The sequence below is a fragment of the Rhincodon typus genome, chromosome 4 (genome assembly GCF_021869965.1).
Source record: "Rhincodon typus isolate 14 chromosome 4, sRhiTyp1.1, whole genome shotgun sequence".
In the NCBI taxonomy this organism is placed as follows: domain Eukaryota; kingdom Metazoa; phylum Chordata; class Chondrichthyes; order Orectolobiformes; family Rhincodontidae; genus Rhincodon; species Rhincodon typus.
This window is the reverse complement of record NC_063335.1, coordinates 61,354,610-61,369,063: the sequence shown is the minus strand read 5'-3', so window position 1 is coordinate 61,369,063 and position 14,454 is coordinate 61,354,610. Positions and strand designations below refer to the sequence as shown.

The 14,454-nt window shown below is 42.0% G+C and overlaps 1 protein-coding gene across 2 annotated transcripts in view; it reads right to left on the bottom strand.

Moving 5' to 3' along the window:
• The window catches only part of tmem68 (transmembrane protein 68), a 59,749-nt gene that overhangs the window by 44,069 nt on the left and 1,226 nt on the right, over nt 1–14,454 (bottom strand). For both annotated transcript variants that reach the window (XM_048595691.1, XM_020519297.2), the window contains exon 3: nt 6,208–6,634. In XM_048595691.1, the coding sequence (XP_048451648.1) occupies nt 6,208–6,532 (325 nt within the window). In that variant the 5' untranslated portion in view covers nt 6,533–6,634. The remainder of the gene's footprint in view (nt 1–6,207; nt 6,635–14,454) is intronic.

Genomic DNA, 14,454 nt, shown 5'->3' with positions numbered 1-14,454 from the left:
ATTTCCAAAATACTGCAGATGTTGGAAGTCTGAAATCAAACCAAAACAAAATGCTGGAAATACTCTACAGCTAATTGCAATATTTGTGGCCAGAAACCCAGTTAACATTTCATCTCTTTCAGAAAGGTCACAGAGAAACAGGGAACAATACAGCCCTTCGGCCCTCCAAGCCTGCGCCAATACATTTTGCCCTTCCATAATTAAACTGTCTTCACTTTCAGGATCCGTATCCCTCTATTCCTTTCCTTTTCATGTGTTCATCCAGGTGTTTACTGAATGCTGTTATTATGTTTGCTTCCATCACCTCCTCTGGCAGCGTGTTTCAGGCACTCACCGCCCTTTGTGTGAGAAACTTGCCTCGCACATCTCTTTTAGACTTCACCCTCCCTACACCTTCAGCCTGTGTCCCTTAGTAATTGACCCCTCCACCCTGGGAAAAAGCCTTATACTTTCTGCTCTACCCATGACATTCACAATATTATAAACTTCTATCGGGTTGCCCCTCAACCGTGTTCCAGTGAAAACAAATCCAGTCTATCCAAGATAAACAGGTGTAGAGCTGGATGAACACTTCATTTTCTGAAGAAGGGTCTAGACCCGAAACGTCAGCTTTCCTGCTCCTCTGATGTTGCTTGGTCTGCGGTGTTCATCCAGCTCTACACCTTATTATCTCAGATTCTCCAGCATCGGCAGTTCCTACTATCTCCAGTCTATTCAACCTCTTTCACAGCTATAATCCCCCATACCAGGCAACATCCTGGTAAACCTTTACTGTACCCGCTCCAAAGGATCCACATCCTTCTGGTAGTGTGGTGACCAGAACTGTACGCAATATTCCAAGTGTGGCCTAACTAAAGTTCTATAAAGCTGCAGCATAACTTGTCTATCCTTATACTCAATGCTCCTTCCAATGAAAGCAAGCATGCCATAGGCATTTTTTACTACCTTATCCACCTGTGCTGCCGCCTTCAGTGATTTGCAGACAAGCACACCCAGATCCCTCTGCATATCAATACACCTAAGGGTTCTGCCATTCACTGTATAATTACCACCTTTACTGGACCTTCCAAAATGCATTATCTCATATTTTGTCTGGATTAAACCCCATCTGCCATTTTTCTAGTCATGCCTCCAACTAATCCATACTCTGCTGTATCCTCTGACAATCCTCCTCACTATCTGCAACTCCACCAATCTTTGTACCGTCCACAAATAAACAAATATGACCAGCCACGTTTTCCTCCAAATCATTTACATAGACCAGAACAGTTTCTCTTCACAGATGCTATGATAGCCTACCGAGTATTTTCAGCAATTTCAGCTTTCATGTTGATTTTTCAGTGTTCTGTTTACTGGTCTCTTTTCAATCTCCCTCCATAAATGCCAACTTATTCACAACTCTGCTGCACATGAACCATCTGATACCAAGTCTCACTTTCTCAGTCTGTTACGATGCCTCCCCACCCTTATCACATTTTAAATATTCACTCGTTTTGCAAATTCTGCCATTTAACTGCAGTTTCCTCAGGGCCTATATCCTTTCATCATTTTGACTGCAAAATTTTGTGTACTACTGTATGCCCCACTGCTCCAATATACCAACATGAATGAGGGAGCTTTCAACTGCCTTGACCTTATCCTTTATAACTGCTGATCAAAACCACTCTCTGCCTTTCTGACAATCTTGTAAAGATCAAGCTTTTTGGCCAAGCTCATTACTACCGTCAAACTTTCCCTGACAGCCTGGAATCCATTTTCTTTATAGCTATTTGTAAAGTAGTGTCAAAATGTTCCTGCTGCTAAGACACAATAGAAATACAAGTCACTCAAAATTACAGCCATATTTGCCCACAATGAGACATGGTTGCAAGTCACTTCTTCACGTAATGTACCCGACTCTCAGGTAATGACTGATGAGTCCTATAGTCTGGTAAGACTGTGGCAATTTTACATGTTCTAGATACTGTTTAAATTTGAACACTAAGTCATAGTGACTTGTCTCAATGCACACAATGAGGACCATCAGTTTGAATGGGACAAAGTAACCATACTGGGACTCGCAAACACCAGACATGCAAAGTAAATTCTGGAAGCCTGGTTCTCAACACGGGACTCCATTAACAAACGCACAGGAATAGATCCTGTATACAGACCGCTGCTAAAACAACAAAACCGGAAGCGACAAGACCACCACATCATCATATAAATCCGGATGGAAGCAGAACACCAACACTTCAATTAGAGATCACACTGATGGTGCCTAGACGGGAAACGAAACTTCTGCACACCACAGAACAACTGGCTCGGTGAGCTAACAAACAAATGCAGAATTCTATCATGGTTAGTCATTCCCAAGTGGTCTCTCAAAACTACATAATTAACTAATTATTGATAGAATCCCTACAGTGTGGAAACAGGCCCTTCAGCCCAACAAGTCCATACCAACCCTCAGAGCATCCCACCCAGACCCATCCCCATATAATCCACCTAACCTACATATCCCTGAACACTCTGGACAATTTAGCATGGTCAATCCACCTAGCCTGCACATCTTTGGACTGTGGGAGGAAATCGGACCACCTGGAGGAAACCCATGCAGACATGGGGAAAATGTGCAAACTCCACACAGACAGTCACCTGAGGGTGGAATCAAACCCAGGTCCCTAGCACTGTGAGGCAACAGTGCTAACCACTGAGCCACTGTGCTGCCCCCACGGTAATACCCAGTCAAAGATAGCCTATTTTCTAGTTGGTTCCTCAACATATTGGCCCAGAAAACTCTCTCATGTACAATCCAGGAATTCCTCCACTACAGTATCGTAACCAGTTTGATTTTGCCCAACTTCCCTCAGAACCGGTCCGAATGTCCCAGGAAAATGAAACCCTCCATTTTGCGTCATCTCTTTGGCTGCTGTTCATCTTAGATATCCTGCTATTTCTACTATGACTAGCACACGGCACTGGTAGTAATCCTGAGGTTGCTATCTTTAAGGTTCTATTTTTTAGCTTGCTCCTTAGCTCTCTACATTCTGCTTTTAGGATCTTATCCTTTCTTTAAACCTAAGTTGTTGGCACCAATGTGTACCACGATCGCTGGTTGCTCACCCTCCCCTTCCAGGATGTCATATAGACCATCTTGGAGTTTTGTTTGTGGTCACAAAAACACTTATCTATTCCCCTTACAACTGAATCCTTTATGACTATTTCATTTCCACACTTTTTTGCTCCTCCTTTGCACAGGACAGCCAACCGTGCTGCCACAAATAGGCTGTTGCTGTTATCCCTTGAAAGGTCATTTCCCTCAACAGTATTCAATGCAGTATATCCATGTTTCAGGGGAATGACCACAGGGGATTCCTGCACTGCCTGCCTAGTCGTCTTACTGATGGTGCACAATAACTGGTCACCTACTCCCGCTCTCCCTGTGGAGTCTTAGCCTGCTGCGTGACCACCTCTCAATATGTGCTATCCACAATTCTCTCAGCTTTGTGGATGCTCCACAGTGTCTCCACTCCAGCTCCGAAGCCAGGAGCTGCAGGTGGAGAAACTTCCTGCATACATGCTGGTCCCAGGCACCAGAAATGTGCCTTGCTTCCCACATAGAGCAGCAGAAGCACAACACAACTTTGACTTACCCCTTTAAATGAAACCTTTTGGAAGATGCTTACTGTCAAATAATCTTCTTTCCTGTTTCTTGTTATGACAGAATACAACCCTTAGAAAATATAAACCACAAAAGGACCTTACAAACTGTAAGTGATAAGGTTGAAACTTTTACCTAGACTTATCAATCAGCTCTCTCTTTTGGAGCCTCAACTCCTGCAAGATGCTAAGACCATCCCCTTTTACTTACGATATCACACACTGATTCTTCCCAACAAGCAGGATATCCTTTCCAGACTGCTTCATTGTGACACCAATTGCCAGGACACCCAAAATATCTGTACTCTGTATATTCTAAGTAGCACCTAGTTGCACACAAAGGTCCAGATCTTCAAGTCTTCAGATCGTCAGAGACAGGGGATAACCGAGAAGTTTGACACAGTGCCCCTCAAAAAAATATATTAACTCCAAGGGAGTTGCCCAGGAAATCTAAATGTTTGTCCCAAGTTCCTGGAGACACGGGCACCAAACAAGTCTTCCACTTTGAGCTAGAGATGGATACTTTGGACGGTTCCGCTCAACTAACCTGAACCAATGCCACTAGCCAACTCCCTACGACTGCACCAGCTAGCCCCTGACCTGACAACACCTTAACCACTAAACATGATGTACTGCAGCACATAATCAGTTATCTTTTAAATAGGCCAACAGTCTAGATTTCAATTGGTACTTTTTCTGTCATGAGGCAGCAAATCATAAGCTTTATGGTAGCAGATTGTTAATTCAGAATATTATTGCTGAATTCTTCAATCAAATTAACTAAAATTGCCTCCCCATATCTTCTCTTTGTGGTTTTTCAAACAAGCTTTGGAACATTTAAACTCTTTACTTACTGGAATGTGGTATAACTAGTGCTTGTAAAAAAAGGGGCACGATTTCGATGTAGATTTTTCTCTCTCCAAAGCTTGCTGTACTGAGTCAGTTTTGAAGGATCCTCCATTGTTTTAGATCACACGGGAAAATTGGAACATAGCAAATACATTTTTTTGGATCAGATTTTCTAAACCAGGACAAGATCTCATAAGCAAAGTTGGAAAAGTGATGAAGCCCTTTTGGTGAGGATACTTGACAAATGAAAGCAGGTTAGCACACTGGAATAACCAATTGCCCTACTTTGAATAATGCTATGCAATCTGCCCAAATAGAGGGATATTGTCTTAAGTTCGACAGCTCATTCAAATGAAACAGCTTTGACAATGCAGCAATAAGAGGCATGAAACAGTACTTAAAATATGAAACTGGATAGATAATAGGCCTAAGAATAGGAAATATTTAAATTTGCAAAGAGGTTAGAGCAACACATCTTATGGTTCAGTTCTGGCACTGCTTCTATTTTTAGATACATTCATCCAAAGCTGCCAGTAATAGCAAAATAATGCAGTGTAAATCGTGAAAAATGAAACCAAATTCAGAGTATTTGGAATTTTAAATAATTGGCTGAAAAGCCAAACATAATATTCATCCAAACTGAATCATTAATGTGACAGCAAGAGTGAATAGGCCACACATCAAATGGAAGGCTTGCATATGACCTGACCAGGAAAAAGGTTTTGGGTTGCTGTGGATGATTCTATGGAACTGTCACCGCAGTATTGAGCTGCAGATTGTCAAACTATGCAATTTCCAGTTACCGATTTGATAGAGGGATATTATAGTGAGCATAACAATGACTGCAGCTTTCAGTTATTAATGAGGAATTGTTGGTCTATTCTTTGAGAATGAGAGGAATTCACGAGACCCGAAACAAAGGGTTTGAAAATTGAAAGACGTTGATTAAGTTGGTGCATGCAAAAGAAAACACAAATACTGAATTAATACTAAAAATTAAGAAGTTTAGATTAACAAGGAATTTAGGAGATTGCTTCCCAATAACAGGAAATGGATATCTGAAGTAAGATAACCAAGGCAGGCTATTTAACAAAACACAAGTGTTGTCAAGAGGAATGGAGGGAATGAAATCAGAAAGTTAGTCTAATTAGTGACCAGCTCTTACAAATTACCAAACATTGTCAGATAATGTTCTGTATACTTAAGACAGTCACACCTAATATGGCAATTTATATTTCAAAACTAATAGACTAACATGTTTAATAAAATATTTTCTACCACTTCAGAATCATTTCATCACACATGAACAGTTTTCCAGACTATAATTAATTTACCCAGATGTCACAGGTACAAGGTCAAGTTTATTGCTTATGAAGTATTTTCACTACCAACGAAAGTTAAGTTTGATTAAATAATCTGCCTTGGCATCTTGATTCAGAAATCCATTACTGTTTTGATGAAAAATAAATCCCTCTGAATGTTTCCTTAAATGAGAACTTAACTTTCAATTTTCATCCAGTCTTGGAACTTTTTTCCATGCATCACCTTTGTTAGCACCTTCACAATTTAAAAATTTTAGTTTGGGTCAACTGGAAATTCCTTTTCAAAACAAAACTTGCTCAACATTTCCTCACTGATTTCTGTTAACTATAATACTTAATGGCTATGCTCAAGAGCATAATAAGATGAATTATATTCAGAAAGAATGCTACTTACCATGCCATATCGTTGCATGGCCATCCCACAGGGTTGCCAAAGTCTTCCGTGCTCCATCCCAAACATTATTCGAATAAGCTACTTTCAGTTCTCTCTTTCTTTTGTACACGTGTAGAAAAAGAATGGAAAGGTATAGGAACAGAATAATAAACAATGGCAAAATGAACACAATGATGAGGGGAGTGAAAACCCACAGAAGGTAGTCCAAGTAATTCAGGGAACCTTCCAAAATTTCCAAGCCGGTCCACTTTTCCACTATGTCAATCATGTAAGACACTAAACTCCCATTTTGTCCTTCCACATAGGATTCGTCAGTAGTAGCCATACCAAACCAACATTATCAAACAGCAGTACAGAGACAGAGTTTGGGGGTCATTATGACAGGTACAGCAGTATTCACATAAGACAAAAACAGAGTTCTTGTCAACTGTAGGGAAAAAAAAGAGTAGTGTTACTATCTCAGCAATTTAAAACATTAAGACTAATTAGAGACAGGATAACTAATAACATAAGTAATCACAAATCTTAACAAGACAATATTATTTAGTAACTAGTGGGATTATAACTAGATTTTAGGGCCAAAAATGTGGAGGCTAATCATAAAATACTGCACTCCCATATCTAATCTGATATCTGAATGGAGTATAATGTGGGAAAATGTGAAGTTGTGCACTTTGGAAGGGAGAACAAAAGAACAGAGTATTAGCTAAACGAAGAAGAAAGCAGCAATGCAAAAGGGACTTAGGGATATTTATGCATGAAACAGAAAGCTAGCACACAGGTGCAGCAGGTAAGGAGTGGGGAAGTCTTACCGCAACCATATAAGATGCTGCTGAGAGCACATCTGGAGTACTAAGAGCAGTTTTGGTCCCCTTATTTCAGAAAGGGTATCATTTCATTGGAGACTGTTCAGAGAAGATTCACTAAGATGATCACTGGCATGGAGGGATTGTCTTATGAGCAAAAGTCAAACAGGTTGGGACATTGGAATTTAGAAGAATGAGAGGTGATCTCACTGAAACCATAGGCTTTTAAGGAGCTTGCCAGGGTAAATGTTGACTGGATGTTTCCAGTCATGGGACAGTCTAGGACCAGAGGGCATAGTCTCAGAATAAAGGGATGCCAAGTTAAGACTGAGATGAGGAGGAATTTCGTCTCTTATAGGGTTGAGAATCTTTGGAACTCCTTGCTACAGAGAGCTGTGGGGGCAGACCCCCTGTGTATCTTTAAGGTGGAGACAGATTCTTGATCAGTAGGGGAAAATCAAGAATTACAGGGAAAATGCAGGAAAGTGGTCATGAAGAATGTCCGATCAGCTATGAGCTATTGAATGGCAAAACAGGTTCAAGAGTTGAATGGCTTATTCCTGATCCTATTTCTAAATGTCTTAATAATTTTGATCAACAGCACAATTGTAAGAAATACAAACATTTACACTGCCACAACTAAATACATGCCAGCATGATAAAATAGTTTAAAGTAATATTTTAAGGTCATGACAATGGTAGTGCTGATTTGAATCACACACACTTAACATTAGAAAGGTCAAGAATGTCAATCTTGCCACAATTCATTCACAGTTTACAAAAAGGACAGACTTTCAAAAATATTGCAAACCTTATCTGTAGAAATTGCAACTCAAATAGGCCACTAAAATTAGTTTGTTGGTACTTTACCTCTGAGCAAGAAAATAATTCTATCCACTCTTAGCTACCATTTTCCTATATTTGCTGAACTCTTTTGCCTTCATTCAGCTATTTAGACTAATTTTGTTGATGTAATTCTATATCCTCTCAATTTTCAATGTAAAATGTTTCTTCTACTCTGCTTTAAAATATCTTATTTAACTTTGTACTTATGCTTCACGTTCAAGACCCAACTATTGAAATAATTTCCCCCCGAAATCTCCCCAGCTCATTTTTTCTAATTTGTACAGTTCTACAATTTTCATAACCTAAATGTTCTCATTGGGAAAAAAAGACTAGTCTTTGCTCTTAGCAACCTAGTCAATCTGAATTTTACCTTCTCGAACGACTTGATATCTTGTACAGAATATACACACAATTCTCTTTTCTAGGCATTGTAAAAGTAGCAGATCTGCTCACCATTAGCTGTTGGTATTCATAAATTATACCTTTTGAGTTTTTTTCTATTCATTTGTGGAATGTGGGCATCGCTGGCTGGCCAGCATTTCTTGCCCATCCCTAGCTGCCCTTGAGAAGGTGGTGATGAGCTGCCTTCTTGAACTGCTGCAGTCCTCCTGCTGTAGGTTGACTCACAATGCTATTAGGGAGGGAATTCTGGGATTTTGACCCAGCAACAGTGAAGGAATGGCTATATATTTCCAAGTCAGGATGGTGAGTGGCTTGGAGGGGAACTTGGAAATGGTGGTGTTTCCATATGTCTGCTGCCCTTGTCCTTCTAGATGGAAGTGGTCATGGGTTTGGAAGGTGCTATCTGAGGATCTTTGGTGAAGTTCTGCAGCGCATCTTGTAGATACTACACACTGCTGCTATTGAGCATCCGTGGTGGAGGGAGTGGATGCTTATCGATGTAGTTTCAATCAAGCGGGGTGCTTTGTCCTGGATGGTGTCAAGCTTCTAGAGTGTTGTTGGGGCTACACTCATCCAGGCAAGTGAGGAGTATTCCATTACTTCTGACTTGTGCCTTGTAGATGGTGGACAAGCTTTGAGGAGTCAGGAGGTGAGTTACTTGCCACAGTATTCCTAGCTACAGGCCTGCTCTTGTAGCCACTGTGGTGAAGCCGGTTGAGTCTCTGGTCAATGATAACACCCAGGGTGTTGATAGTGGGGGATTCAGTGATGGTAACACCACTGAATGTCAAGGGGTGGTGGTTAATTGTCTCTTATTGGTGATGGTCATAGCCTGACATTTGTGTGGCATGAATGTCAATTGTCGCTTGTCAGCCCAAGCCTGGATAATGTCCAGATCTTGTTGCATTTGAACATGGACTGCTTCAGCATCCGAGGAGTCACAAATGGTGCTGAACATTGTGCAATCATCGGCGAACATTCCCACTTCTGACCTTATGATAGAGGGAAGGTCATTGATGAAGCAGCTGAAGATGGTTGGGCCTAGGACACTACCCTGAGGAACTCCTGCAGAGATGTCCTGGAGCTGAGGTGATTGACCTCCAACAACTACGACCATCTTCCCATGTGTCAGGTAGGACTCCAACCACCAGAAAGTCTCTTCCCCCCCCCCCCCCCCTACCCACTGGTATCAGTTTTGCTAGGGCTCCTTAATGCGACACTCAGTTGAATGCAGCCTTGATATCAAGGGCTGTCACACTCACCTCAGCTCTGGAATTCAGCTCTTTTGTCCTTGTTTGAACCAAGGCTGTAATGAGGTCTGGAGCTAAGTGGCCCTGGCAGAACGCAAACTGGGCATCACTGATCAGTTTATTTCTGAGCACGTGCTGCTTGATAGCGCGGTTGATGACACCTTCTATCACTTTACTGACGGATTGATGGGGTGGTAATTGGCCGGGTTTTTGTGTACAGGACATACTTGGGCAATTTTCCACATTGTCGGTAGATACCAGTGTTGTAACTGTACTGGAACAGCTTGGCTAGGGGAGCGGCAAGTTCTGGAGCACAAGTCTTCAGTACTATTGCCGGAATGTTGTCAGGGCCCATAGCCTTTGCAGTATCCAATGTCTCTAACCATTTATTGATATTACATAGAGTGAATTGAATTGACTGAAGACTGGGGTCTGTAGTGCTGGAGACCGCTGGAGGAGGCCGAGATGGATCATCCGCTCGGCACTTCTGGCTGAAGATTGCTGCGAATGCTTCAGCCTTATCTTTTGCACTGATGTGCTGGGCTCTTTCATCATTGAGGATGGGGATATTTGTGGAGTCTCCTCCTCCAGTGAGTTGTTTAATTGTCCATCACCATTCACGACTGGATGTGGCAGGACTGCAGAGCTTAGATCTGATCCGTTGGTCGTGGGATCGCTTAGCTCTGTCTATCACTTGCTGCTTTCGCTGTTGGCATGCAAGTCGTCCTGCTTGGTGGTTTCACCAGGATGATACCTCATCTTCGGGTATGCCTGGTGCTGTTCCTGGCATACCCTTCTGCACTCTCCATTCAACCAGGGTTGATCCCCTGGCTTGAGGGTAATGGTTGAGTGGGGGATATGCTAGGCCATGAGGTTACAGGTTGTGCTGGAATACAATTCTGTTGCTGTTGATGGCCCACAGCCCAGTCTTGAGTTGCTAGAGCTGTGCGAAGTCTCTCCCATTTAGCACGGTGATAGTGCCACACAACATGATGGACGTTGTTCTCAATGTGAAGGCGGGACTTCGTCTCCACAAGGACTGTGCGATGGTCACTCTTACCGATACTGTCATGGACAGATGCAACTGCAACTGGCAGATTAGTAAGGATGAGGTCAAGTATGTTTTTCCCTCTTGTTGGTTCCCTCACCACTTGCCGCAGACCCAATCTAGCAGCTAAGTCCTTTAGGAACCGACCAGCTCGAACAGTAGCATTGCTGCCGAGCCACTCTTGGTGGTGGACTTTGAATTGCCCCACTCAGAGTACATTTTGTGCCCTTGCCATCCTAAGTGCTTCCTGTAAGTGTTGTTCAACAGAGCAGTACTGATTCATAAGCTGAGGGAAGACGGTACATGATAATCAGCAGGAAGTTTTCTTGCCCATGTTTAACCTGAAGCCATGAGACTTCATGGGGTCCAGATTCAATGTTGAGGACTCCTAGAGCAACACCCTCCCGACTGTATACCACTGTGCCGCCCCCTCTGCTGGGTCTGTCCTGCGGGTGGGACAGGATAAATTAAGAATTGCATCAGTTTACATTTTAGAATTTTATTTTGGCTGAGATATTAGTTATAAACTTGTGAATTTGTATCCCCATATCAATTTCATTCCATAGCTTTCCTCCCATCGGAATGAGGAGCGGCGAAAACAGTCTAAACCAGTCCGTTGGAGGCCAAGAAAATGTGCTGTCAGCAACTAAACTGGCAGCAGCACAGGGAGAGAATCTGACCGAACATTTGTGAAGGACACAGCCTTCCACTTGGGCAGGAATGAGTCTTTGCTGATCTGACATGGGCTGATGGATATAGAGTACCTTCTCTGCTCCTATGGTGACCCACAAGTAAGCAATACTATAGGCTTAGAGTCACAGAGGTCTACAACACAGAAACAGACCGTTCAGCACATTGAGTCTGCACCTGTCAAAAACAACCACCTAACTGTTCTAACCTCATTTTCCAGCACTTGGCTCAAGTGGCTTTAGGATAGGGCAGGATTGTCAAGAGGTGACGTGTGTGCATTCATTTCTATGCTGCAGAGCCTGATCTCCAATCATCTTACCTATTCCCACCAATGGACAAAGACCTTGCTCCACCAGGACTGCATAGTAGTTGGTGAGCAATGACTTTGTCACGCAAGAAGAATTTGGCATAGGCATCTTCCATCCCTTTAAAAACTAGGGTCTTGGATCTGAAACAACATGGACAACCACAGAAGCGACAGACCTGAATGCCTTACTGCTATCAAAACCCAGGAACTCCAATGCTATGATCGTGAAATCACAATGACAGGAGAGGTCAACTCAAAGATAAGCATGGCAAACACACGCTCAGAAAGGGTAACTCTGAGGAAGAATGTCAATTCCAATAGTCTGCTTTCACTAGCAAATGTGAACCAGCTGACCATCTCAGCTAGCCTCCTCTGTGGGATAAATCAAAGTCTTTCAGCTCACTCTTACTCAGAAGCAGTACACCAATCATTCAGATGAAAACATAAATTGTTAAGAAACTCAGCAGGTGTAGCAGCGTCTGTGGAAAGAAGAGAGAATTAATATTTTGAGTCCAGTGACCCTTCTTTTAGAACTGAACTTTGTTTTAGATCTCCAGTATCCACAGTTCTTTGTTTTCACTCATCATCCATGTGTGATGAGAGGCCAAAGAGGAATTCCACTTCAAACTTGATCTGTCATTGTCCCGTTCCCCATAGGAAGACAAGGTGCAAGCCGCAGGAAATTCATGTCATTAAACTTGAGGCTCTACGAAGAAACACCTACTTAGTGTCACACAGCCAACCTTACAATGCACAAAAAACAGGATGCAGACAGAATGTCCACACTGCCTGGTCTGTTCTTAAATTCATCATAAATAGCACTTAAAAAGAGACTGTAGGTTTCTCTACTAGGTTACATCAAGACAAGAATTAGCAGGAGATCCAGTAAACTACTAAATTGCAAGTGCAAGGTATTCCTGACGTGAAAGCGCATCAGAACTCAAAGAAAAGAAAAACATTCTACAAGCAAATGAATGCTGAGATCCAACAAAATCCCACGACTGAAAGAATGGGTGGTGGGTGGAAAGAATGCAGGAAATCTAGCAACTCACTAACAATGACTTGTTTTAATTCTTCAATCAAAATCACCTATGGCTCAAACACCTACCTCACTGAGAGCAAAGAAAGGAGTGGTACTCATCAAACAGAGAGGCAGCCAGTCCTTATTGGAAGGAACACGACAAGGATCTCCTCAATATGGGTACCACTGACAATGTCTCGAAGCATGCCACTATTCCTAGCTAAATACATGACTTCATCTCCTTCATCTCTAAGGAGATCATGCCAGCAAACCTCCAAGAAATTGTAACTGTAATTATTTTCAAGTGCACCGCTGAGAAGATCATTGCAAAAACCCTCCTCAATTACCTCCTCCCAGGAGTTGAACAGCGCCTAACAGTCATAATGCAGATTCTGACCATCAAGAGGCAGGCCATGTTGTCCACTTGTCTGACAAGACTTCCAAAATGAGTTCTCTACTCGGAGGTCAGTCATGGTAAGCGTTTACCAGGAGAGAAGAGAAGACATTTCAAGGATGTCCTCAAAGCCGCCTTGAAAAAAAATGCAACATCCTCACCAACTCGTGGGAATCTCTGGTCCAAGCTCATGTAAACTGGAGAAACAGCAACTGCAAAAGTGCCAACCATTAAGTTTTCAACATGTCCAGATGGAAGTCGAGACTATCACTGCATCTCCTCAGCAAAGAGGCCGTTAGCTCCAAAAATTAATGTCAAGATTGTGCAACTTACTGTAAACACTTTCAGACAGCACATATTACTTAGCAAATAAAATGAAATTATTATTTACTAATCATAAAGAAATATGATGGTCGATGCCAGCTAGATCTAGGATTTGTTTCTGGAGGCCTCTCTTATCCATGTGTCTGGATTCAGGAAATAAACAGCGGCAGAAAGGAGTTAACTAAATTGAACTAAAAATCATGTTTAGCTACATGTACAGAATAAATGATTTCGGGAATGTATGAAAAAAGTAAACAAAACTTATGGAAGAGAATGTGGCAAAGCAGAAAGATTTAAGGACCAGTTCCACAGGGCAAAGTAACTGAACAAAAACCCATGAATAACAGAACAGGTTTTAGAAACTGTGGGTCACAACCCCCCAGGACTGGATTGGAAAGGGGCTGAGTGAGGTCAAGCCCCTTGAGAACCTTAAACCTTTCAATAAGACCATCTTCTTTCTTTTGAACTAAGACCACAAAACCAATTCAGAGATACCAAGAACTGCAGATGCTGGAGTCAGAGTCAATATGGCGTGGAGCTGGAGGAACACAGCAGGTCAGGCATCATCAGAGGAGCAGGAAAGTTGACGTTTCAGGGGATGATGGGTGTAAACCAGAGGATGCTCCTCTGATGCTGCCTGACCTGCTGTGTTTCTCCAGCTCCACATTATATTGAACCAATTCACTCAGCTTCTCATAGGAGAGAATCTTCACTGTTCCACTCCACTATGTTAGATATATTTCCTCACAGCATATGGTTCAAAGCCAAGGTATTAAACATCAGAAAGAGTGTATTATTAAGGCATTGATTTGCTGAACAACTTTGTCAGATATCAACTGAATTTTAAAGATATGCTAATTGTAGCTCCATAAATCTAAGTCCTTGCAATACAAGCTGAACAAATCCCAAAAGATCTTAATTGGAACTTAATAATACAGACAACGAAGCAAAACTTCTTTTTGGTTCAGTCTTTTTTTGCCACATTTTCTCCCCAAGGAGGGCATCAACACAATGTTTCTAAATACAAGTCCAAAATATCTGAGAGTAGCTGGGAGGCTGTCTCCATAACCATTGTTCCAGAAATAGTTTGAATTTGATTTATTCTTGTCATATGTATCAAGATACAGTGAAAAGTGTTGCTCTGCATGCTATACAGGCA